Source organism: Coregonus clupeaformis, chromosome 9, assembly GCF_020615455.1.
Source record: "Coregonus clupeaformis isolate EN_2021a chromosome 9, ASM2061545v1, whole genome shotgun sequence".
Taxonomy (NCBI): domain Eukaryota; kingdom Metazoa; phylum Chordata; class Actinopteri; order Salmoniformes; family Salmonidae; genus Coregonus; species Coregonus clupeaformis.
Window position 1 is genome coordinate 30,293,736 of NC_059200.1, and position 27,410 is coordinate 30,321,145.

Here is a 27,410-nt window from a genome sequence, read left to right on the forward strand (position 1 = left end):
GCCGATGTGTTTTAAACTTCTTCAGGCATGGTTAATTAATGTGCATAACAGACCATGCACTGGGGGAAATGGGGTTGTTTACAACTAGCTAGCTAACGTTAGCATAGCTGGCACAAAAAAAAAAGTAGCTATGTAAACAAAGTTTTTAAACAGCCGTTTGCTGACTAGTTGACCACGCAAACAAGGGTTACCGTTAACCATCAACCCAGTGCTAGCTGTATCTGTCTTGCCAAATTCTAGAATATATCTTGTTAGCTAGCTATATCTTGCACAAAAACGCTACTGTTGTAGTTAACTTTAGCTACGTAGCTAAATCAGCTGTTAGCCAGCCAGCTAGCTAGCATGCTAATGTTACTGATATGGTATCCGTGTTTCCGGTTTATGACTAGCTAGCTAACGTTGGCTACTTTTTTGACTTACGAAGGATACGAAAATCACGACAAGTTGGTTGGAAACATTGTAGCTACAGTATAACGTCTGATAGGCCGAATTGATCAGAGAACTCAGCTTTTGCTTCGGCTCCAGTGGATTTGAATATAGGAAGCCATCATTCCATAGTCCCCTGTAGCTCAGTTGGTAGAGCATGGCGCTTGCAACGCCGGGGTTGTGGGTTCGTTTCCCACGGGGGGCCAGTATGAAAATGTATACACTCACTAACTGTAAGTCGCTCTGGATAAGAGCGTCTGCTAAATGACTAAAATGTAAATTCCACACATCAACGCTGCAGCACTACTGATGTAGCCTACTACATGACCAAAAGTATGTGACACCTCATTCCAAAATCATGGGCATTAATATGGAGTTGGAAACACAGAATCGTCTAGAATGTCATTGTATGCTGTATCGTTAAGATTTCCCTTCACTGGAACTAAGGGGCCTAGCCTGAACCATGAAAAACAGCCCCAGACCATTATTCCTCCTCCACCAAACTTTACAGTTGGCACTATGCATTAGGGCAGGTAGCGTTCTCCTGGCATCCGCCAAACCCAGATTTATCCATTGGACTGCCAGATGGTGAAGCGTGATTCATCACTCCAAAGAACGCGTTTCCACTGCTCCACAGAGTCCAATGGCGGTGAGCTTTACACCACTCCAGCCGATGCTTGACATTGTGCATGGTGATCTTAGGCTTGTGTGTGGCTGCTCGGCCATGGAAACCAATTTCATGAATGTCCCGACGAACAGTTATTGTGCGGATGTTGCTTCCAGAGGCAGTTTGGAACTCGGTAGAGTGTTGCAACCGAGGGCATAACAATTTTTACGCGCTTCAGCACTTGGCGGTCCCGTTCTGTGAGCTTGTGTGGCCTGCCACTTCGTGGCTGAGCCGTTGTTGCTCATAGACGTTTCCACTTCACAATAATAGCACTTACAGTTGACCAAGGCAGCTCTAGCAGGGCAGAAATTTGACGAACTGACTTGTTGGAAAGGTGGCATCCTATGACGGTGAAAGTCACTGAGCTCTTCTACTGCCAATGTTTGTCTATGGAGATTGCATGGCTGTGTGCTCGATTTTATACACCTGTCCGCAACGGGTGTGGCTGAAATAGCCAAATCCCATTAATTTGAATGTATGTGTCCACATACTTTTGTATATATAGTGTATTTTCACAGGACTGGACTTACATCAGAGAAAATACATTTCAGTTACACATGAATGAAAACACGCAGAATAAAGTGCACCAAATGCCTATGTTTTTAAAAATGTTTATTTTCAAAGATACCACATTATCAAGAATTCAATATCACTTTCACATAATTATTATCCAAGCTGTTTCAGAATGTAAACTTCTTATTAATTTATTTAAAAACAATATTAACAATATGTTAAAGCTTATTTTTGATGATATATACAGACAGAAAAAAACAAGCCATACAATATCAGACTGTGAAACACCATTACACCAACCTGCTGAACTGAAGAAAAGAATAACCTCACCTCCCCAAATAAGACACTTCAATAATCTGTTACAAAATACTTCTGTTTGTTTTACTTTAAAATCATGTAACATATATTCAATCTATTTGAAATCTTATAAAATAAACAACTATATAATCTAAACATGTTTTGTACATTCTATAATACAATATTTTCAATGAGTTTTCTGCAATGCAATGGCTGTTACATGTATGTACCAGGTTCTGTTTGTTTTACTTTTTCCTGGCAAATGCTTGACAGTATGCATTGATTGACCCTCCACCCCATATACTGCAAGGATGCACAGTCCACTCTAAAGGTCACAAATGCAAAAATCAAAGTCACATGTTGCCTTGAAAAAAGAATGACATTTGATGAAGAATCCATGAACATAAAAATATAGTCAAACGGTGAAACAAAAAGTGCATCTACTGCTGGGGGGAGACAGATTAAACAGAATCAAAGAGCGAGGCAGTACCATTTGATCTAGCGTAGCAATCACAATTAACAAACAAATATCAATAAACATGAACATTTATATAAACTGAAGCAATACACAAACACACAATGGCTCTCAGCATGACCTTAAAATGTAGGAAATCATCTGTGGACTGGGTTAATGGAAATGAATAACTGCCTCTGGTGTCATGGGGGCAACTAAAGCAAATTCTTTACATACAAGGGTTAGCTAGAGAGTACAGTGGACACATGTGAGAACATGGTTTACTGTTATCCTATGAGCTTGATAATTAAACATACACTACATGTTCCTTCAACCAGCGTCAAAAGGTAGTTTACCTTATGATTGGGCATTGAGCACACTGAACCAACAACAGTTTTTTTCTGAATGATAAGGTTGAGTGGAGGTCTGAAAAATAGAATGGCCCCCTTTTCCCTCATGCCAGCGTCACTCTCAGACCAGTTGACCTGAGTCTTTTGTGTGCTCGACTTTGTTACAATGACTAATCCAGATACAAGATGTACCGCAGTAAAGATACTGGTTATATTTATGGTTGAAGGAATATCTTTTTTACATGAGTACATACCTGCCTTTCTCTCCAAAATTAACATTGCACATAGTAAAGGGTAAAACAGCACATACTTTAAGCATTCTACAACTTTCTTTAAGCATCTCTTCAACCTAAATGAACAGCACCAGTCTTCATGAGAGTGACTGTGACAGATTAAGTGATAGCGACTCAATGTACACAGCAGAGATTGCTAGGATTGTCATTAACGTTGTACAATTAAAGATTCTTATCACTCCACAATGCATTTCAACATTCACTTCATGTCAAAGGGCACATTTAGTTTGATTAGAATTCCAATATATTGTTCCATTTTGTTATGGCTAGTGACTTAGCCATGTAGTGTAAAGGGATTGAGGCATACATAGACCTGTTTGTTTGACAGGATGTTTCACAGAATAACTTTCCCATTCAAATATTACAATATCTAATGAACGTGGGGTAACTCAAATCAGATACCTACTATTGTAGTTATTTGGGGAAAGCTAATGTAACTTAAATAAGAGGAAATATGTAGTATTATTTGAAGTGGTCAGTTTGATTGTCATTTACATTAGCAGGTAATTTGTCTCTGGTTAGTATTTTGTTATTACACAGTATTCCTGAAATCACCAGAGTGTATGGACACAATAACTCATAGATAGATAAATCCACTAATAGACTCTCTCTTACAAAAAAAAAGAAAAAAAGATTATCTGACCTAACAGATATAAACCATGTAACCAGAATATTATGAAAAGTACAAGTTGTTAATGTAATACTGAGAATAAATGTGTAATTATTAATAATTTGTGGTTATTTCCACAAATAACCTGAGAAAAAAATACGTTATGAAAGCATACATAATCAATGTATGACAATTACCATATATTAGTGACATCTTCTTAATCATTGCAGCATCTGTTACACTTGATACAAAACAATAAGTGAACTCTAAATAGTCCTTGGTTAGTAGTTTATGGTTGTGAGCCATTTAAGGCATTAAGACCCTACCCACTGGGCACAAACTGGTTGAATCAACATTGTTTCAACGTAATTTGTCAACGTATTGTAATGTGGAATCTACATGGAAATAACATTGGATTTGAAAAAAGTCAAACTGTTTTGAGGCTGAAACGTCAACCCCAGGATTATGTCACCATTGTAACCAATTCAACATATAAACCTTGTATAAAATGTTGAATATGTACCTTTGAAACAATGTCAGATCTTCAATGTTATATCCACTATAAAAAAAAAAACAATAGGCTGGGCAGCAACTCCTGCTGGAGAGTTGCTCCATCTACAGTCCAGCTATTCATTTGGTCTCCCATTCAGGGTTTTAACCAAGCCCAGCTTTGATATTTGTCACTGACTACTACCAATGTGCTATCGTGAGAATGATTATTGAGAGACCTCTTAATAACTAAATATATTCACTGTTGCTATCGAAGTCATTCCAATGGGTAGGTTTAACAGAGCAAATTAAATGTAACCATACTTTACAAGTCATACAGTATATCATAAATGATACTATTTAGGCCTATATAGCATTTGCAAACTCATCAACAGCTATTGTTTCAATTCAACCCAGGGTTAAACAAAAAATGGACAATACATATAGGCCTAGGGTTTCAAACTTTGGTTGATTTTAAAATGTAATCTTCATGTTAATCATTAATATGTTGGATTCACGTCTCCATCTCAACCAAAAATCTAAGTTAAAGAATAGGACTAAATCAAATCAAAAACTTTAAATGCACTTTAAATAAAGTTTGATTTGATTTAGTCTATTCTTTAACTTTGCCTCTTGGTTGAGATGGAGATGTGAATCCAACATATTAATTTGTAGACATACTGAAAATAAAGCCAGACTAAGTCAGTGGCACCAAAGATACAGTACATCTCCTACACAACCAAACACAATTCAATATAACTTTTGCAATAGAGTAAATAGCCTATTAACTTGTCGACAATTTAACCAAAAAAAAAAAATTTAATAGGATTAAGCCAGTGGCTCAGATTAAACTATCCAAGCATTAGATATCCTTTACATGTTGATATTTGGTTGTTGTCAACCAAACACAATTCAATATTACTTTTGTAATACAGTAAATAGCCTTAATTTTTGGCTATTTTACAAACTAATGTAACCGTATTTATTCAACCTAAATGAGTAACGCATCCATGGCCACATTTTGAGATTAGCCTACTGTAACTATACATTTCTTCTTATGTAATCTTAGAAAGCGTGCATGTTCAAGACAGCATGCAAAGGTCGCAGGTCTGTAGAGATTGCTATAATAATCTGTGCAGAATCTTGAACAGAATTGATCACTTGCACTATGTACTTTTAAATGTAACCTCAACTGCAATCCAGGTCATTGGGGTTGTGCTATTAGATGCAGCACAGTTATAACACATTAAGTTGTTGTATAAATACAAATGATCTGACATTCTATTCCCATTTTAACTTTGTTGTGCTTTTTAAATGGTTGAAAGCGTAGTGATAACACATTTAGATGACAACTAAACCAAAAATCAGACAGTGTTTTTCCCATTGGAATTTGTCTGTGCTTTTAGATGGTTGAAAGCATAGTGATAACACATTGGGAATTCAACAAACTTCTGGCTGTCTTTTTGAGTGGGTGAATAAATGTTGAAATCTCATTGATCAACGTCTCAACCAAATATTACCCACATTTCCACATTAAAATGACATGGTGTGCCCAGTGGGTATTGTTTTATCTTTAAATGCCCGAATAAAAATGGTAGAACAGCAAGACATAACAATAATGGCTGCCTGCTTACTCTTGTTTTGAAATATATGGTGAATGAACAAACATGCTATGGTAGTCTACTAATAAGGTTTGCTCCGTCCATTAAAGTGTGGATAAAAAATATGAAGCCTGATTTTTATGAATTATTGAATGAAAATGGCATTAGTAATTGGTACTGTTCTTAGAAAATAAAATGTCTAAATATCTGATTCTATAGTGAACATAATAGGGTTATACTTGTATGAGGATATTGTTCCAGTTGCTTTGTCAGTCATTAAACAATATATTTTTTCAAACATGGACTAATAGTGTTGAACATACTATAGTGTTTAATAACGATATCAACTACAGTATACTGTATCTAGGATGACTGATTTGAATGTTTGATGAAATAATGACTGATGTCCAACATCAAAATTAACCCTTTACATTTCCTTCTGGGGAAAATATTATTGTTTTATAAGTTTGTAAAACTGCTGTTTCATAACAAAAAAGTATGCAACAACTGCACAAAAAAAACATAACTCACAGACACGTAAGTGTTTTTCATGTGAAATGAAGATGCAACTTTGAAGGAGTAAATGCTCACTGCTTGTGTTTACTCTCTGGAAACATCAGGACAGATGCTACGAACAAGACTCACCTAACAACAACCTCTCTTTTTGTTGAAAACACATCTGCATAAAAACACATAGCAGCACTGTTTTCCTGTTGATTACTTTCATCGTTTTCTCCATCCAGCAGTGTCATGATGAAATATGACGTGTAAGCATGGTCCCAGTAGCTCTGTGGAGTGGGACAGAGATGCTGGTGGTGCAGTGAAGCGCAGACCTTCAGCACACAGACTCTTTTACCATTTCCGGGAGAGCTGTCACATTGGGGGCCGCCCCTGGTCCAAGCAGCCTCTGCCTGTGGTTCACCCCAGCATGGGGTACAAAAACCGCTTTGTCTGAAAATGGTGGTCCTTGTCAGAAGTAAGGTCACCACAGGCATATTTTCACGTTTTGTTTGCTGTGGAAACATAGCCTCTTCTGCTTCTTAAACAGCGAAGAACACTGTACAGCATGGTGACAAATAGCCTCTGTCTCTTCTATGCATCCCATAGAATTCTGCCACTGAACCTGTGACAATACGTTTCAGGGGATATCTCACAACTCTGAGTCTTCGGTGCTACCGAGTGAGCACATTTCGGAATTCTGAAAGACTGCCAGTCTGGTTTTGGGAATGGTGGTGTTGTTGCTGCTGTTGTTGTGGTTGCTGTTGCTGCTGTTGTTGTTGTTGAATATAACCCACAGTCCCTTGCTGTGGGACATTAGTGGTGTGGAAGAACGCCTGAGTGGGTCCACTGTGTAAGAGTCCTTGGGGCTGCATCTATCACCAGAAAGGGATCAGGGCGTAAGTGAGGTGATACTAGTTATTCTACAGAGAGAGACAAACCCCCCCAGCCCAAGGCCTGCTATCACACTACTGCAAGTAGTAGGACTACTACTGTACCTGAAAGAACTGCTGGGACTGCTGCAGCTGTAGAGAGTGATGGTTGGCCTGCTGCTGAGGGTGGTAGGCGGGCTGGGCCTGGTGCGTGATAAAGCTGTTGTGAGGGATCATGATGGGGGACGTGAATACAGGGGAGGGGACCAGGACAGCGTTGCAGTTCACCTGCTGCATGGGGAACGACGGGGTCATCATCTGCTGCTCCAGGGTGTATCTGGGGAGGGATGGGCGCAATCAAACTACGTTTACTGTGTTCATAGTAACAGAATATGTTTATTTGGAACATAAGGTAAAACATGCTGGTTGAACTACCAGTAGAAACTAGAATGTTTTTCTTTAACACTCAGATTTGTGTATGGTCTGATTCTTTGCCAATAAGTGTATATCATGTCTTTTAAGTACAATCAGGTCATATCAATGATAAATGTTCTCATATTTCAATGCATGTACTACATATGGGTCAAATAACAGACTGTGTAAAGAGATATACACAAACTCAAACACACACTTACTTGGTTTGCTGGATGGCTGTGTTGCACTGGGAAGCCTGGGAGCTCACACTGTTATCAGGTAAGAGGGTCTGCATTGGCTGGTTGAGCAGCATGCTGCCAGAAAGAACGGTCTATGTCATTGTCAAAGCTGGAACTCCAACCTTTCTAAAAATGACTCCTGGGCCATGAGGGCTGAGATTGCAAAGCTCGTATTTTTCACCCTTGACATACTTATCCATCTCCCAAATACAGTGTGAGTCCAATGGACAGGACAAAAGGTTTTGTGACTCAAGGAGACTATTCCCTCTCCAATGTCACCCTAACCTTTTTCTTCTAACTATTTGATTTCAATCTGATGAACTCAAACCTACTTTTATTTTTGATTAAATTAACTGAAGGACAATACTTTCATGTGAAGTTACTTCCACTTCAAGGTAAGCAGGTGTTAAGCAGGTGTTATTTCATTCAGAATTCATACAACATAGCTATGATTAACAAACTCAAAGCTTTGTTTCGATAATATACAGCTTGCCATGTCAATGTTTCCCAAAATGTATTCAGTTACAAGTTGCTTCGATTCAGACCAAACTAAAGGCTGAGTTACACTGACCATGAAGAGCAGACTTTCAACAACATGTTCTTGAAAGGAATTCTGCAACAAGAAATCAGTGTTTTACTGTCTGTAGGGCTCACCGTAACTGTTCCTCTTGGCTGAACTCAGTGTCTGAGTGTCTTTGGTTTGAGTCCTGCAGTGGTCGTGTGTTCGTCTGTTGAGAGAACATCATGGGGTTGCTGTAGAAGGGCATGGTCAGGCTGGTGTGGGTCTGCACCGGGAGACTGACCGCCTGCATCTGCCCGCCTGCACTCCTTATCAACCTCTGCTGCACCTAAAGCAACAACAAGGACATTAACACCAGGTTGACTACAGGCATGTACAAAACATGTCCTTGTACAGTTGAAGTCAGAAGTTTACATACACTTAGGTTGGAGTCATTAAAACTCGTTTTTCAACCACTCCACAATTTTCTTGTTAACAAACTATAGTTTTGGCAAGTCGGTTAGGACATCTACTTCGTAAGTAATTTTTCCAACAATTGTTTACAGACAGATTATTTCACTTATAATTGACTGTATCACAATTCCAATGGTTCAGAAGTTTACATACACTAAGTTGACTGTGCCTTTTAAACAGCTTGGAAAATTCCAGAAAATTATGTCATGGCTGTAGAAGCTTCTGATAGGCTAATTGACATAATTTGAGTCAATTGGAGGTGTACCTGTGGATGTATTTCAAGGCCTACCTTCAAACTCAGTGCCTCTTTGCTTGACATCATGGGAAAATCAAGAGAAATCAGCCAAGACCTCAGAAAAAAAATTGTAGACCTCCACAAGTCTGGTTCATCCTTGGGAGCAATTTCCAAACGCCTGAAGGTACCACGTTCATCTGTACAAACAATAGTACGCAAGTATAAACACCATGGGACCACGCAGCCGTCATACCGCTCAGGAAGGAGACGCGTTCTGTCTCCTAGAGATGAACGTACTTTGGTGCGAAAAGTGCAAATCAATCACATAACAACAGCAAAGGACCTTGTGAAGATGCTGGAGGAAACAGGTACAAAAGTATCTATATCCACAGTAAAACTAGTCCTATATCGACATAACCTTCAGCAAGGAAGAAGCCACTGCTCCAAAACCGCCATAAAAAAGACAGACTACGGTTTGCAACTGCACATGGGGACAAAGATCATACTTTTTGGAGAAATGTCCTCTGGTCTGATGAAACAGAAATATAACTGTTTGGCCATAATGACCATCGTTATGTTTGGAGGAAAAAGGGGGTTGCTTGCAAGCCGAAGAACACCATCCCAACCGTGAAGTATGGGGGTGGCAGCATCATCCTGTGGGGGTGCTTTGCTGCAGGAGGGACTGGTGCACTTCACAAAATAGATGGCATCATGAGGAAGGAAAATGATGTGGATATATTGAAGCAACATCTCAAGACATCAGTCAGGAAGTTAAAGCTTGGTCGCAAATGGGTCTTCCAAATGGACAATGACCCCAAGCATACTTCCAAAGTTGTGGCAAAATGGCTTAAGGACAACAAAGTCAAGGTATTGGAGTGGCCATCACAAATCCCTGACCTCAATCCTATAGAAAATTCAGCAGAACTGAAAAGGCGTGTGCGAGCAAGGAGGCCTACAAACCTGACTCAGTTACACCAGCTCTGTCAGGAGGAATGAGCCAAAATTCACCCAACTTATTGTGGGAAGCTTGTGGAAGGCTACCTGAAACGTTTGACCCAAGTTAAACAATTTAAAGGCAATGCTACCAAATACTAATTGCGTGTAAGTAAACTTCTGACCCACTGGGAATGTGATAAAATAAATAAAAGCTGAAATAATACTATTATTCTGACATTTCACATTCTTAAAATAAAGTGGTGGTTTAAATGTATTTGGCTAAGGTGTATGTAAACTTCCGACTTCAATTGTATATTTTAACTGATTATTTCCCTGCTAACTCTATACAAAGTAAAAGTCTAAATATATTGGGATAAGAGTACAGAGAGAGAGCTGGGGTACCTGAGGGGAGGGTGTGCTGTGCTCTCTGAGGAGAGAGTGAGGGGACGAGTCGTGGGCTCCATGGAGAGGCTGTTTGGAGTGGCCCGAGGCCTGCCTGATCACCCCAGACTGGGGCTGCTGCTGGACCGGCCTCCCTGGACCCTGCTGCAGGGGCTGCTGCTGTTGGACCTGGCCAAAGTCACTGTGGATGGGCTGCTGTAACAACATCTACACAGACAAACACAGGAGGGCTTTGCTACTGTATCCACTCTATGACAATTGGCTTAGGACAGCATTTCCCAAACTCGGTCCTCAGGATCCCAAGGGGTGCATTTGGTTTTTGCCATAACAAATTATAAAAGCTTGATGATGAGTTGATTATTTGAATCAGCTGTGTAGTGTTAGGGCAAAAAACAGAGGACAGAGTTTAAGGGATTGCTTTAGGCAGGGCGTCTGACTAGCGGTAAGCAGGGTTACCTGGAGGTTAGCCAGCTGAAGCTTCTCCTTGATGTCATGCAGCTCCTGCTGCTGAGTCTTGATGTCCATCTGCAGGATGCGTGTCCTCTCCTCCAGCTGGTCCTTGAGCTGGTTCATCACACCTAGCTGAGGCTCTTGGGGCTGCTGTTGGTACATGGACTGCTGCTGCTGTTGTTGTTGTTGTTGCTGCGATTGAAAGAATAGGATACACAGCCATCATGATAAAGGCGGTTCACATCACAGTACCATGCATGGGCCATGCTCTGGCACAAGCCTTCACAGCTGCCTACACACATTTTCAGAGCCAAGGAGGGCTCTGCAGTAGTTCAGAAATACAGCACTCGATACAGCACTCGAGCACTTGAGGTCCACAGAAATCATCTCCACAATCATATAGCTTGATTAGCACTTCCAGCTCTTCTTGTTTTCATGCAGATGTAGGAGATGCTTTTAGTGGGCCTCATTTAACATGAGGTGAAGTGATCATCATGAGACTATTTAAACATACTTGAGAATAGTAGTTTTACATCTAGAATATAATCGTCATCTACATTTGCATCTATAATATGATCATCCCAAATTACATTGCTGTGGTCTAAAATCAAGTAGGAGTGGAGGCATTTCACACATGAATGAGGATATAAGGATATAAACCAACAGACAAGAGCAAGCTGTCATAATTCTGGTAGACTACTACACAAACAGTGAGCAGGCAGGAGACAGACAGACAGGAGAGATTAGACTAAATACCAACCATTGCGGAGTGCTGGCTGCAGGTAGGAGAAAGGGGGAGGCTCAGTTGGGGAAGGAGGTCAAAAGAGTTTTGCCTCTGTATCAAATTCTATAAGGAGAAGGACAACAAAAACAGAGATGGTGAGTTGAGCAGGATTCCAGGTTAATGTTTTTCTACAGATATTGTTTTTTCCACTGGCTAGTTCATAATGAGGTGAACTGACCTTTGCACTACTGGGTACGAGTCTGGACGAATTCTTCTCTGTCCCTGCGATGGATGCAGACTGCCGTGATGGTGTGCAAGCGTCTGTGAACCGCAAAGACGAGTTGGCTGGTGGGGAAAATGATTAAATAGGTAGAAGGTTATGCATACTTCATAATTAACCATCTAAATCCAAAATAGTATACAGTAAGTGAGTGTATGGTGGTACAGAGTTTGGATTATGGTGAGAGTGGTGTTGTATGGTACAGGGTTTAAGTCTAAACTGACAAATTCAGTATTTGGGTTAGCTGGACAAAGAGAGCAGCAGGGGGACTCACATGCCGAGTCGGACAGGGCCGTGTGGGAGGATTTCCGGGAGCTGTGGGAGGACACTGAGCGTGCCCCGCTCATCCTGTCCCGTCCGGGAGGGTCCAGATTGGGACAGATGTCCAGGGACACCTCCTGAGCCTGGAACACAGGATAGACAGAGGAGCATCAAGTACTGACAGTGCCAATAAGATCTGGGACATATTTGCTTTTACCCACTCAGAATACACACAACAATGGCTGACACTGGAAAGCGCCGTAGTTGCATGGCATTTCACCATCCCACTCAGTTCTGAACACTGACACAGGATTGGGAAGTAGAGCACTACTGTACATGATTGTAACAATTGGACCTGGTAAAATGGCTGTGCATTATGAAACTTGAATACAGGATGTTATTGTAACATTCTTTATGATTCATTATTTATATTTGATCCCAGTGTCTCTTCTTCATACCTTTATGGAGGACGAAGTGGCCATCTCAGGTGACGTCTCCTCCAAGCCAAACTCTCTCCTCCTCTCCGCTCGCACCTCCGCATAACTACAAGTCCGTGACAGAGTGTGATAGAAAGAAAGATCAAATGTCAAATTATTTGCCCATAAGCCTAGCTTTCCTATCTATCTATCAATCAATCAACTGTGTTTTATAAAGCACTTTTTACAGACACCCAGCCTAAAACCCCAAAGAGCAAGCAATGCAGATGCAGAAGCACAGTGGCTAGGAAAAACTCCCTAGAAAGGCTGGAATCTAGGAAGAAACCTAGAGAGGAACCAGGCTCTGAGGGGTGGCCAGTCCTCTTCTGGCTGTGCTTGGTGGAGATAAGAGTACATGGCCATTAAGGCCAGATCGTTCTTCAAGACGTTCAGATATTCATCCTCAATTTACAATATCTAATGACAGACAGATACCACAGACCCCTAATGCAGTAGATCAGGTTCAATAGGTCTACAATAGACTGATCCTGTTGAACTCTAGGGGGGTAGCGTCAGAGTATACTTTACCAAACATGACAGAGAGAGACAGAGGAATTAGGTTTACCTGACGACTGTGTGAGTGCACACTATGAACTCTGGCTTGGAGTTCCACTGGTGGTATGTAATGTAGTAGTGTGTCTGGAGCCAGATCCACTGCTGACCCTTGGTCAGAAACCGATAGTAGCAGGATTTACCCTTCCCAAACTGCATTACTGTAAAGACAAAACAACACATGGATATTTTCAACAGAGCAGTCAGGCATACACAAATCACTACACTGCCCTTGTTCCCGAAATCCTAAAACATCAGGGTAGAGGTACCAAGCTCTAAGAAGTCTCATAGGTCCAGGCTTTTTATGCACATTGGTGAAGTGGAAATAGAAATGTAACTACAGCGGGATGACCTATTTTTGTGAAATGACTGCCTGGATCCTGTGGTAGTGAGAGAGCGGGAGAGAGGGAGAGGGTAGGGGAGGGGAGGGGGGATGAAAGAGATGGTGGAGAGAGTTGCTTACATTGCTTATGACACTGCGCTATAAGCTCCAAGTCATCCACATGATAGTAATCATAGCCAGACGTTCCAAGAACCTCAAAGGGCAAGTAGCCGATGATTGGTGAAGCTCTGGAAAGAGAGAATAATCAAAATATTAGACAACTATGTTTTATAACAACAACAGACTGGTTAAACTGGGACATTAACTATTTATTTTGTCGGAATGTACTATTTTGCAGCCTGGAGAGAATAACTTGATTGATAATGCCATAATTACCTTGACAAGTACATTGAAAAATGCATAAACATTATGATTAAATAAACCTAAGTCTGTATTGCCTCAAGCACACAGGGCAATAGAACTTCATATGATCCATACAGTTATGACACATTGACAGAATATCACCTCTCTAAATAGGCTAGGGCTGAGCGAGTGTGATGTTGCTAATGCCTCAAAAATGTGTAAACATGGCAATGTCATATAATCACAGCTATGATTATGACATGATTTTGGCTCACTTGGTGCATTTCATTCATCAATGCTCAGTTAAATCCACTTAGCCTAGGCCCCCATAAGCCAAATTCAGAATGGCATGCAGGTCACATTATAGAGGGAGCCATTCTTGAGACCCAGCGCAGAGCACAGCAGTTTGGCAAGGAGCTGTGAATGTCCAATTATGGCTCAGCAGAGAACAGGACGTGCAATTTCCTCCCTTGGTTTTACCTTCTTCGCACAGTTATCTAATAGTCTCGGGGAGGTTGCCATCCTCCATGCTCTGAATTCACAAGGGTGTTTGATTAGCAGGTGCTAATGGATTTGATTTGATACTGCACCTCTGGTGTCATGAATGATAGAATGTAGCAGTCTGGGCTGTTTCTCACTGGTCCTTTATCACTTCTGACGTTGCAGACTAATCTTGTGGCTCACTCTCACAATCCAGGGCATGGCAGCAGATTTAAATGCCTTACTTAGTGAGGACGCCAGGCCACACAGTGGAAACTAGCACAATCAGTCAGTCACGCCACTAGCACCAGCAGTCTGCTGATCACTGAGCCTGATCACCCAAAGCCAATCAGATGGAACATAACCAAGGGACACAGCGGGGCAGTATGGCATGCCAGTAGACATAGTTTACAAACAACAATATCATGTTACTGCCAAGATAGGGACAGGAGAGAACAGCAGTTGTCCTCTTAAATCTATGTGTTACTGTAGCGCTAAAGATGTGCAGCCCAGAGGATGTCAGTTGATGGGCACCGATGATAGTGTAGCTTTCCATCAGGCTATGAAACTACTAAATTAAAGACTGATAACAGATGGAGGACAAAATGTACATGTTTCTTAGCTCCTCTTACCTGTGATCTAAGAACAGGAACTTCCATTCAAGGCTGTGTCTGGATGTGAATTCATCACAGGGATCTTCCACATTACACAAATCCTGGTAAAAGTAACAAAAATACATAAGGCACTAGAGCCAATCCTTTAATCCTATAAAACCTATTGTGACCTTGGTTCTATCTACGATAAGTCTAGATCTGAGTTATTGAGCGTCAAAGTTTTCACGTCATATCTCAGAACTGTTTTGTGGTGAATTCCTCGTTCATAACTAATCAAGTCCCTCACCTTAAAGGTACTTAAAGTGCAGAGTATCAAAATCCTGGGAGTTTTGTAAATTTGTTTTTTAGGGGGGTGTTGTAATTGTAACCTTGTAAGTCTCAAAAGTGGATCTGTGTTGCGTAAAAAGGTTATTTCTGGCACTTAATGATACGATTATTTCAATGTTAATAGAAAAGTAAAGCCATTTAATGATTAAATGAACAGAATAGCCTTCCTTTCTTCAAACCACATCATGAAATACATCAATCCATATTCAACATCAATTCATAATCACCAAACACTTGTCCTTGTATCAAAGCTGGGACGAGACACTGAAAAACAGCTTCTATCTCAAGGCCATCAGATTGTTAACCCTGCACCTTAGACATGGAATCACTGGTCACTTTAATAATGGAACACTAGTCACTTTAATAATGTTTACATACTGCTTTACTCATTTCATATATGTACAGTGGGGAAAAAAAGTATTTAGTCAGCCACCAATTGTGCAAGTTCTCCCACTTAAAAAGATGAGAGAGGCATGTAATTTTCATCATAGGTACACGTCAACTATGACAGACAAAATGAGGAAAAAAATTCCAGAAAATCACATTGTAGGATTTTTAATGAATTTATTTGCAAATTATGGTGGAAAATAAGTATTTGGTCAATAACAAAAGTTTCTCAATACTTTGTTATATACCCTTTGTTGGCAATGACACAGGTCAAACGTTTTCTGTAAGTCTTCACAAGGTTTTCACACACTGTTGCTGGTATTTTGGCCCATTCCTCCATGCAGATCTCCTCTAGAGCAGTGATGTTTTGGGGCTGTCGCTGGGCAACACGGACGTTCAACTCCCTCCAAATATTTTCTATGGGGTTGAGATCTGGAGACTGGCTAGGCCACTCCAGGACCTTGAAATGCTTCTTACGATGCCATTCCTTGGTTGCCCGGGCGGTGTGTTTGGGATCATTGTCATGCTGAAAGACCCAGCCACATTTCATCTTCAATGCCCTTGCTGATGGAAGGAGGTTTTCACTCAAAATCTCACGATACATGGCCCCATTCATTCTTTCCTTTACACGGATCAGTCGTCCTGGTCCCTTTGCAGAAAAACAGCCCCAAAGCATGATGTTTCCACCCCCATGCTTCACTGTAGGTATGGTGTTCTTTGGATGCAACTCAGCATTCTTTGTCCTCCAAACACGACGAGTTGAGTTTTTACCAAAAAGTTCTATTTTGGTTTCATCTGACCATATGACATTCTCCCAATCCTCTTCTGGATCATCCAAATGCACTCTAGCAAACTTCAGACGGGCCTGGACATGTACTGTCTTAAGCAGGGGGACACGTCTGGCACTGCAGGATTTGAGTCCCTGGCGGTGTAGTGTGCTACTGATGGTAGGCTTTGTTACTTTGGTCCCAGCTCTCTGCAGGTCATTCACTAGGTCCCCCCGTATGGTTCTGGGATTTTTGCTCACCGTTCTTGTGATCATTTTGACCCCACGGGGTGAGATCTTGCGTGGAGCCCCAGATCGAGGGAGATTATCAGTGGTCTTGTATGTCTTCCATTTCCTAATAATTGCTCCCACAGTTGATTTCTTCAAACCAAGCTGCTTACCTATTGCAGATTCAGTCTTCCCAGCCTGGTGCAGGTCTACAATTTTGTTTCTGGTGTCCTTTGACAGCTCTTTGGTCTTGGCCATAGTGGAGTTTGGAGTGTGACTGTTTGAGGTTGTGGACAGGTGTCTTTTATACTGATAAGTTCAAACAGGTGCCATTAATACAGGTAACGAGTGGAGGACAGAGGAGCCTCTTAAAGAAGAAGTTACAGGTCTGTGAGAGCCAGAAATCTTGCTTGTTTGTAGGTGACCAAATACTTATTTTCCACCATAATTTGCAAATAAATGTCACGCCCTGGCTCGGGGGACTCTCGTATGTTGAGCCAGGGTGTTAGTTTCTATGTTTTGTTGTGGGTTCTAGGTTATTGTATTTCTTTGTTTGAGTGACTCCCAATCAGAGGTAACGAGTGTCAGCTGTTGGCTCGTTGTCTCTGATTGGGAGCCATATTTAACTATCTGTCTTTCACGTTGTGTTTGTGGTTTCTTGTTCATTTCGGTTTGTGTTAAACTGTAGACGTCACGTTATCGTTTATTGTTTTGATCGTGTGATCAGTAATAAAAGGATATGTTCACCTTCAACGCTGCGCATTGGTCCTCATTAGACGATCGTGACAGAAGAAACCACCAAGATGGGACCAAGCAGCGTGTTCAGGAGCCATCGCCAGGGAGATCCCTCACAGATCTCCTTCGCCTCCTGGACTGGGTCAAGCCGAGGGAGGAAGACAAGGGCTTGACATTATGGCAGAAGGGCGAGAAGCTGGCGAGGGATATGGAGACGTGGTCCACGGGTAGGAGAGACGCCCCGAAATTTTTTAGGGGGGGGGCTCACGACGGCGGACCAGCAGGAGGCCGCGATAGAGCGGTCCAGTGGGTTGCCGGAGAAGGCCGCCGGGTTACGGGGGCCACTGGTAGAAGAGGGGATGGAAGGTGTGGAGGCACGGCGAGAGGTACTGGCGTGTGTTGCCAGTCCGGTCCGGCCCGTTCCAGATCCCGGTGTAGAGCCAGTGGTGTGTGTCCCCAGTACGGTCCGGTCTATTCCTGCTCCCGCACCGAACCTGCGGTGCGCGTCGCCAGCCCAGTCCGGCCCATTCCTGCTCCCCGCATCAAGTCTGTGGTGCGTCTCGTCAGCCCGGCTCTGCCCGTTCCTGCTCCCCGCACCAGGTCGGGGGTGCGCGTCGCCAGCCCGGTCCGGCCCATTCCTGCTCCCCGCGTCAAGTCTGTGGTGCGTCTCGTCAGCCCGGCTCTGCCCGTTCCTGCTCCCCGCACCAGGTCGGGGGTGCGCGTCGCCAGCCCGGTCCGGCCCATTCCTGCTCCCCGCGTCAAGTCTGTGGTGCGTCTCGTCAGCCCGGCTCTGCCCGTTCTGCTCTCCGCACCAGGTCTGTGGTGCGCGTCGCCAGCCCGGTCCGGCCCATTCCTGCTCCCAGCACCAAGTCTGTGGGGCGGTTCGTCAGCCCTGTCCGGCCCGCTCCTGCTCCCCACACCAAGCCAGTGGTGTGCGTCGTCAGTGCAGCACGGCCCGTGCCTGTTCCCCACACCAAGCCAGTGGTGTGCGTGCGTCGGTCCGGCACGGCACGTGCCTGTTCCACTGGAGCCGGATCCGCCGCCAGGCGGAGTGCCCACCCGGTCCCTCCCCTGTTGTGTTTCGTTGGCGCGGTCGGAGTCCGCGCCTTTAGGGGGGTACTGTCACGCCCTGGCTCGGGGGGACTCTCGTATGTTGAGCCAGGGTGTTAGTTTCTATGTTTTGTTGTGGGTTCTAGGTTATTGTATTTCTTTGTTTGAGTGACTCCCAATCAGAGGTAACGAGTGTCAGCTGTTGGCTCGTTGTCTCTGATTGGGAGCCATATTTAACTATCTGTCTTTCACGTTGTGTTTGTGGTTTCTTGTTCATTTCGGTTTGTGTTAAACTGTAGACGTCACGTTATCGTTTATTGTTTTGATCGTGTGATCAGTAATAAAAGGATATGTTCACCTTCAACGCTGCGCCTTGGTCCTCATCTCTAACCAACGATCGTGACAATAAATTCATTAAAAATCCTACAATGTGATTTTCTGGATTTTTTTCCTCAATTTGTCTGTCATAGTTGACGTGTACCTATGATGGAAATTACAGGCCTCTCTCATCTTTTTAAGTGGGAGAACTTGCACAATTGGTGGCTGACTAAATACTTTTTTTCCCCACTGTATATACTATATTCTATTCTACTGTATTTTAGTCAATGCCACTCCGACATTGCTCGTCCTAATATTTATATATTTCTTCATTCCATTATTTTACTTTTTGATTTGTGTGTATTGTTGTGAATTGTTAGATACTATTTTACTGTTGGAGCTAGGAACACAAGCATTTCGCTACACCCGCAATAACATCTGCTAAATATGTATGTGACCAATACAATTTGATTTGATTTGATTTTAAAGCAATAGTTCACTGAAATGACAACTACCCTACAGTGCTTTCAGAAAGTACACACCCCTTGACTTTTTCCACATTTTATTTTGTTACAAAGTGGTATTAAAATTGATTTTCTGTAAAAAAAAAAATGAATTAAAAAAAATATTGGAAAATAAAACACTAATATACAGTGGGGAGAACAAGTATTTGATACACTGCCGATTTTGCAGGTTTTCCTACTTACAAAGCATGTAGAGGTCTGTAATTTTTATCATAGGTACACTTCAACTGTGAGAGACGGAATCTAAAACAAAAATCCAGAAAATCACATTGTATGATTTTTAAGTAATTAATTTGCATTTTATTGCATGACATAAGTATTTGATCACCTACCAACCAGTAAGAATTCCGGCTCTTACAGACCTGTTAGTTTTTCTTTAAGAAGTCCTCCTGTTCTCCACTCATTACCTGTATTAACTGCACCTGTTTGAACTTGTTACCTGTATAAAAGACACCTGTCCACACACTCAATCAAACAGACTCCAACCTCTCCACAATGGCCAAGACCAGAGAGCTGTGTAAGGACATCAGGGATAAAATTGTAGACCTGCACAAGGCTGGGATGGGCTACAGGACAATAGGCAAGCAGCTTGGTGAGAAGGCACAACTGTTGGCGCAATTATTAGAAAATGGAAGAAGTTCAAAATGACAGTCAATCACCCTTGGTCTGGGGCTCCATGCAAGATCTCACCTCGTGGGGCATCAATGATCATGAGGAAGGTGAGGGATCAGCCCAGAACTACACGGCAGGACCTGGTCAATGACCTGAAGAGAGCTGGGACCACAGTCTCAAAGAAAACCATTAGTAACACACTACGCCGTCATGGATTAAAATCCTGCAGCGCACGCAAGGTCCCCCTGCTCAAGCCAGCGCATGTCCAGGCCCGTCTGAAGTTTGCCAATGACCATCTGGAGGATCCAGAGGAGGAATGGGAGAAGGTCATGTGGTCTGATGAGACAAAAATAGAGCTTTTTGATCTAAACTCCACTCGCCGTGTTTGGAGGAAGAAGGATGAGTACAACCCCAAGAACACCATCCCAACCGTGAAGCATGGAGGTGGAAACATCATTCTTTGGGGATGCTTTTCTGCAAAGGGGACAGGACGACTGCACCGTATTGAGGGGAGGATGGATGGGGCCATGTATCGCGAGATCTTGGCCAACATCCTCCTTCCCTCAGTAAGAGCATTGAAGACGGGTCGTGGCTGGGTCTTCCAGCATGACAATGACCCGAAACACACAGCCAGGGCAACTAAGGAGTGGCTCCGTAAGAAGCATCTCAAGGTCCTGGAGTGGCCTAGCCAGTCTCCAGACCTGAACCCAATAGAAAATCTTTGGAGGGAGCTGAAAGTCCGTATTGCCCAGCGACAGCCCCGAAACCTGAAGGATCTGGAGAAGGTCTGTATGGAGGAGTGGGCCAAAAATCCCTGCTGCAGTGTGTGCAAACCTGGTCAAGACCTACAGGAAACGTATGATCTCTGTAATTGCAAACAAAGGTTTCTGAACCAAATATTAAGTTCTGCTTTTCTGATGTATCAAATACTTATGTCATGCAATAAAATGCAAATTAATTACTTAAAAATCATACACTGTGATTTTCTGGATTTTTGTTTTAGATTCCGTCTCTCACAGTTGAAGTGTACCTATGATAAAAATTACAGACCTCTAAATGCTTTGTAAGTAGGAAAACCTGCAAAATCGGCAGTGTATCAAATACTTGTTCTCCCCACTGTATCTTGATTAGATAAGTATTCAACCCCCTGAGTCAATATATGTTATCGCCTTTGGCAGCGATTACAGCTGTGAGTCTTTCTGGGTAAGTCTCTATGAGCTTTGCACACCTGGATTGCACAATATTTGCTCATTATTCTTAAAACAAATCTTCAAACTCTGTCAAGTTGGTGATTCTAACATGTATTGACTCAGGGTGTGAATACTTATGTAATCAAGATTTCTGTATTTCATTTTCAATAAATTAGCAAACATTTCTAAAAACATGTTTTCACTTTGTCATTATGGGGTATTGTGTGTAGATGGGTTTGAATTCAGGCTGTAACACAACATAATGTGGATTAAGTCAAGGGGTATGATTACTTTCTAAAGGCACTGTATGGCTCACCAGTAAGCCTTAAACATGCTCCAAGGTACCTGTATTTATTTATTATTTATTTGCCATAAAGAGCAGATATTTTGGCCATTCTTCTGCAAAAATTGCACAAAAAAACGAAATAATTGCAAAAGAATGCCATAACCTATGATTTGAATAATCAAGGACTTGAAATCAAAAGGTTTTATCTGCGAAAGTGCTGAGCGATTAACCGAAATGTTGGTTATTTTTTGTTTTTTAAACAACTAATTGACCTACGTCGGTTTAATTATTTGAATTCCATTTCGTTGTGAGCTCTATGTGCAGTTTCTGTAGAGATAAATCAGATGAGGCCTGAACTGTGCGATGTAGTAGGGAGTTGTCGTTTCCAACAGGCCAATATTCTACATATGCACATAATCCATTACGCACCCCGGTCTGTGCAGAGCAGACATGAAGACTAAGAGAAGAGAGAACAGGCGATCGAGAGGGATAGAAAGCAGTTGCTTCGCGAGCCTTTAAAAACATGATCTAAGTGATTGATAGTTGGTATTCAGCAATCATAAAAGTATGCCTTATTTACATTGAGGAACTACTAAAATAGTGATTTTGTCAAATTATCGGAAGAGAGGATTGCCATAATAAATAAATATGCAGCTCAAAAAATTGTTTAGTGATCAAGAATATTAACTGTTTACTTTGCAAGCAATGGGGCATCAATTACTAGCATAGGCCTACCACAATTTTTGTATGTAACAATTGCTTGAAATTGATCATTTACTTATGAAGCTTGCATTTGGAATTTGTTTAAAATTCATTATTACTATGGCGAAGATGCACCATAGGCGTGGCTCTTCACTTGCGCTCTCCAAACACCCGCCAGTAGAGAGTACTTTTTTTCTCTTGTTGAAATGTTTGCTCTTGCTTTCACATGTTTAAATGCATAGGCCTTATGTGGTAAATCTATATTCCATCTATTACTACAATAATTACTAGCGTTTCATCATTCCATCCCCGTACCGTTTATTGCAACACATAGACATTTCTGTTACATGTTTGATAGGCCTACGATATATTTTCATTTAGCCAACCATTTATTACCCTCTGAGTGGGCTCGATTTTTATTGTGCACATGAATGTTCACAACTCATGAGGTCGAAGGTCTGTTTATTTAATTAAATATATGGTTTCCTTTGTTCATATTGCCCAGGTTATGTCGGAGTTCCGTGTGTCTGTGTCCTATGTCTCTGTCATTCTGGTTGTGCTTAATATCAGGGCAAGCGCCTCAGTGCACATAGAAATAGGCTACGTGACCTGCGCTCCACGCTTTGGAGTCAGAACGTTGAATAATAATAATAATAATAATAATAATAATATAATAATAATAATAATAATATAATAATATAATAATAATATAAGAGAACAGTATTGTTCCATGTATGCATGGTGTTGAAATATCATTAATAATCATTAAGTCTGATTAAGACGAATGTAACAATGGATGTGGAAATTGCCTTTTAAATGGTAGAACCAGTTAATTAGTTGTAATTGCCAATTGGGTAATTGTATGGTCCTGGGGACCAAGTGCTTATATTATGTAGGCATACCTGTTTGAGCTCCTGTTAGACCGCTTTGGTTTCTCAAGGGGAGGCTGTACAGTCTTGCCCTCTACCTGTGTCCATTCAGATAGGACAGGTTAAGCCTGATACAGAGGCTATTTCTTTTGGGCTATTGCCTGTGTATATTTGGTAAATCTACATGTATATTTTGTATGATATGGTGGTCTCACCATTGGATCACCAAGACCTGTAAATAAATCTACACTCTGAGCACATCAACCTTCCTTGCCTTCTGCTGATTTCATGCCCTTATGACTGCTACAAGGTCCCTATTTTACAATTACAAAGGCTTATCAAAATGTGTTGTAGACAAAATAATGAAAAGGGCTGTCTCAATAAATAGACAAAGATTTGTAGTTGAACTAGTTGTTGCATGTATATATTTTTTTGTTACTTGACTTGAAAACTTGTGACTCGACTTGACTTGCTCTTGGAATGCACGACTTGGACTTGATGCGAGTCTTGACCCGTTCTACTTGGGACTCAACTTGAGACTCAGACCTTGTGACTTGAGACTTGGGGGGGGGGGGGGTGCAATGTATGTATTCCACATGTGAAGGATCATCTAAAGAGCAACTATGTGAATAACTAATTTCTTTTACCAAAATGTCAAATATAATTATTCCAAGGTCTGGTAAAAAAACAAATGGCAAAAGAATAATATGAAGATTCACAATGCAAAAAAAACTAAGACAGGCCTTAAAAAGATTTTCTAAATATATTATTTTCTTCTTCCTTTTCAACACTTTTTCACTGTTCTTTATAAATTAATATCCACATACATAAAACATATGTATGTCATCAAATGGAATCAGCAAAGATTTAGCAAAAGAAACATGATCTTACCTTTAAAAACTGCGGAGTGACTAATCGTACAGTGGCAACAAGGCAGACCTGCTCTTCCAGTGATGACTGCAGGGTTCTTGGTAATGTCAACTCAAATCCGTTACAAGAGGATGTAGGCACTACGAGTCAGAAACAACAGTCACTCAAATACCTCCCCAGAGGATGGATGTTGGCATAGCAAGTATAAATCAACAGCAACAATCCATTTGGTGCATTACAACAGTATAGTATAGTCACTAGGAATGATTATCATCAACCCCACACAGGTATATATGTTACAACAGGACGTAGGAACTGTGAATCAAAGTCCAACTGTGTTTCCCAGCCACAGCAGTGTGCGCTGGGGGTTTTGTCATTGCCCCTTTAATCACACACTCATTTGAGAAAGGAAAATCAGCAGGACTGTGGCCCCTGAAGACTGCAATAGTGATCCCCAGCTGTTGTTCGGGGGTAATGGCAAATCAGGCAATACATATTTGATTAGCTGTGACTGGAGTTATTCTACGAGTGCCAAATACCTTTACATAACCTTTCCATCTCACCACACTCTGGTGAACATACTACGGCATTATGCTATTCAAACGACTGGAAGTCCAAAACTTTAAATGAGTATGGAAATATCAAAAAGTCAGAAGTGTAATTTCAGACGAGAGGGAAACATTTCCTCATACGTCTAATTTTCCAGTCAATTAGCCAGGTATTTGAATAGTGATCCACAATGAGATATGCAGTTCTGAAACGGTTATATAACCTCTTTGATTGTCTGTCTGTTTCATGTTTTGAGTAAGTTTTCATGACATAACATCTTCATTCTAATACTCAATAGAATGCAGAGGTTGGCCTTATAAATATAACTAGATGGTTTACTGCCCATTCATCAGGTTGTAGCTCGGTCAGCAGCTGTAGATGAAATGGCACATAAAATACATATGATAATAGAACAATAGTGCTGGCAGTTGAAAGAGAAAGTAATTTCTGTTGTTATGCGAGTATGTCAAGGAAACAAAGATTTGGGAACTAAAACATTGCAAAGTATTGCACAACTTTAAAATGTCAAGTGAGCTGGGGGTAGAAAAACAGAACACTCACCATTGTTATGAAACTTGAAATCTCCTACAAATTTCACATACTCATATGTAGGGGGTTCCTTTGGGTCGATGTTTCCTCTGGCTAAATGACAGCAGAACTCAATGTGTGTCTTACCTGTAAAAAATACCAAATGGGAGTTAGGTGGAGTGTCCTCAACAAAACACAATGCTTTTTCCATCATCATGAAGAAAAATAAAGTGAGAAAAATATTTACTGCAAAAGCGAATAACCCATTTACAGTGTGTATTTACAGATACTCTATTGGCTCTTCTTTCTAATATAAATCATCTTGAAGTCTTCATGGTACAACATGATAAAATATCAACCTATTTGAAAATAGTTTATGTGAGAGCCTTGGATGAAACTCTGACAGAGTTGGTAAATCTCAGTGAAAAGAATGATGACAATAATTATTTTGCCATTACAACTTCTGCTCCTCACAACTGCTGACCGCTCAGACATTTTGGCCTTTCTCTCATGGCTGAAAATCAGCACACTGCTCCCAGTAAATGGCATTGAACCAAACATAGTTTGTCTCAGTTGTCATGGGACGGCTCAGCAGTGTTGTTCATACAGACGAGGCTTCACTTGGCAGGGGAATGAGACCAGCGGGGGGAGAGGATGCGGGGGAGTATGTAACTGTGCCATCGAAACACTAAAACTGTGCACTGATGATGTTCTAAATACTCCTCATCCAGACACAATGTCACAGTAACACAGAATGTCTGAATACAGTCATACCATTTTCTACAGAGTCCACGGTTCCGTTTAAACGGGTTACCTTTGCTCAAGAGAATGCCTCCACTGACTTATGTCAGAGCACTAGCTCAGACATACTGTACACACTGAGGGGACTCACTGTGTTAATGTTCTACTAAGCCTCCAAAGCCAATGTGTTGCTCTTCAGTAGACTAAAAATAGAGCATTGTGGCATTGTCAGGAGGCTGGGAATACCAGTGGCCCTGTGCCATTCAAACTGATATATATATATATATATATAGAGTACCAGCCAAAAGTTTGGACACACCTACTCATTCAAGGGTTTTTCTTTATTTAGACTATTTTCTACATTGTAGATGTACCTATAATAACACATATGGAATCATGTAGTAACCAAAAAAGTGTTATACAAATCAAAATATATTTTATATTTGAGATTCTTTAAAGTAGCCACCCTTTGCCTTGATGACAGCTTTGCACACTCTTGGCATTCTCTCAACCAGCTTCATGAGGTAGTCACCTGGAATGCATTTCAATTAACAGGTGTGCCTTGTTAAAAGTTAATTTGTGGAATTTCTTTCCTTCTTAATGTGCTTAATGTTCTTAATGTGTAGCCCTATTTGGTAAAAGACCAAGTCCATATTATGGCAAGAACAGCTCAAATAAGCAAAGAGAAACGACAGTTCATTGTTACTTTAAGACATGAAGATCAGTCAATCCGGAACATTTCAAGAACTTTGAAAGTTTCTTTAAGTGCAGTCGCAAAAACCATCAAGCGCTATGATGAAACTGGCTCTCATGAGGACCGCCACAGGAAAGGAAGACCCAGAGTTACCTCTGCTGCAGAGGATAAGTTCATTAGAGTTACCAGCCTCAGAAATTTCAGCCCAAATAAATGCTTCACAGAGTTCAAGTAACAGACACATCTCAACATCAACTGTTCAGAGGAGACTGCGTGAATCAGGCCTTCATGGTCTAATTGCTGCAAAGAAACCACTACTAAAGGACACCAATAAAAAGAGGAGACCTACTTGGGCCAAGAAACACGAGCAATGAACATTAGACCGGTGGAAATCTGTCCTTTGGTCTGATGAGTCCAAATTTGAGATTTTTGGTTCCAACTGCTGTGTCTCTGTGAGACGCAGAGTAGGTGAACAGATGATCTCTGCATGTGTGGTTCCCACCGTGAAGCATGGAGGAGGAGGTGTGATGGTGTGGGGGTGCTTTGCTGGTGACACTGTCTGTGATTTATTTAGAATTCAAGGCACACTTAACCAGCATGGCTACCACAGCATTCTGCAGCGATACGCCATCCCATCTGGTTTGGGCTTAGTGGGACTATCATTTGTTTTTCAACAGGATAATGACCCAACACACCTCCAGGCTGTGTAAGGGCTATTTGACCAAGAAGGAGAGTGATGGAGTGCTGCATCATCAGATGACCTGGCCTCCACAATCACCCGACCTCAACCCAATTGAGATGGTTTGGGATTAGTTTGACCGCAGAGTGAAGGAAAAGCAGCCAACAAGTGCTCAGCATATGTGGGAACTCCTTCAAGAATGTTGGAAAAGCATTCCAGGTGAAGCTGGTTGAGAGAATGCCAAGAGTCTGCAAAGCTGTCATCAAGGCAAAGGGTGGCTACTTTGAAGAATTTCAAATATAAAATAGATTTAGATTTGTTTAACACTTTTTTGATTTTGATAAAATATTTTTTGGTTACTACATGATTCCATATGTGTTATTTCATAGGTTTTGATGTCTTCACTATTATTTTACAATGTAGAAAATAGTAAAAATAAAGAAAAACCCTTGAATGAGTAGGTGTTGTAAAACTTTTGACTGGTAGTGTACATACATATATATACATACATTTGTTATAATATAATATATACAGTGCATTCGGAAAGTATTCAGACCCTTTCCT

At 41.4% G+C, this 27,410-nt stretch overlaps 1 protein-coding gene across 2 annotated transcripts in view; it reads right to left on the reverse strand.

Annotated features, from left to right (window-relative positions):
- Nucleotides 1–5,588: 5,588 nt before the first annotated feature.
- Nucleotides 5,589–27,410, reverse strand: part of npas2 (neuronal PAS domain protein 2) — a 63,761-nt gene continuing 41,939 nt past the window's right edge. For both annotated transcript variants that reach the window (XM_041885936.1, XM_041885935.1), the window contains exons 8-22: nt 24,766–24,879; nt 23,677–23,795; nt 14,810–14,892; nt 13,476–13,582; nt 13,026–13,173; nt 12,443–12,527; nt 11,998–12,127; nt 11,682–11,788; nt 11,480–11,566; nt 10,726–10,911; nt 10,270–10,476; nt 8,378–8,571; nt 7,706–7,798; nt 7,197–7,407; nt 5,589–7,073 (exon numbers count right to left, since the gene is read on the reverse strand). In XM_041885936.1, coding sequence (XP_041741870.1) covers nt 6,873–7,073; nt 7,197–7,407; nt 7,706–7,798; nt 8,378–8,571; nt 10,270–10,476; nt 10,726–10,911; nt 11,480–11,566; nt 11,682–11,788; nt 11,998–12,127; nt 12,443–12,527; nt 13,026–13,173; nt 13,476–13,582; nt 14,810–14,892; nt 23,677–23,795; nt 24,766–24,879 — 2,072 coding nt within the window. In that variant the 3' untranslated portion in view covers nt 5,589–6,872. The remainder of the gene's footprint in view (nt 7,074–7,196; nt 7,408–7,705; nt 7,799–8,377; nt 8,572–10,269; nt 10,477–10,725; nt 10,912–11,479; nt 11,567–11,681; nt 11,789–11,997; nt 12,128–12,442; nt 12,528–13,025; nt 13,174–13,475; nt 13,583–14,809; nt 14,893–23,676; nt 23,796–24,765; nt 24,880–27,410) is intronic.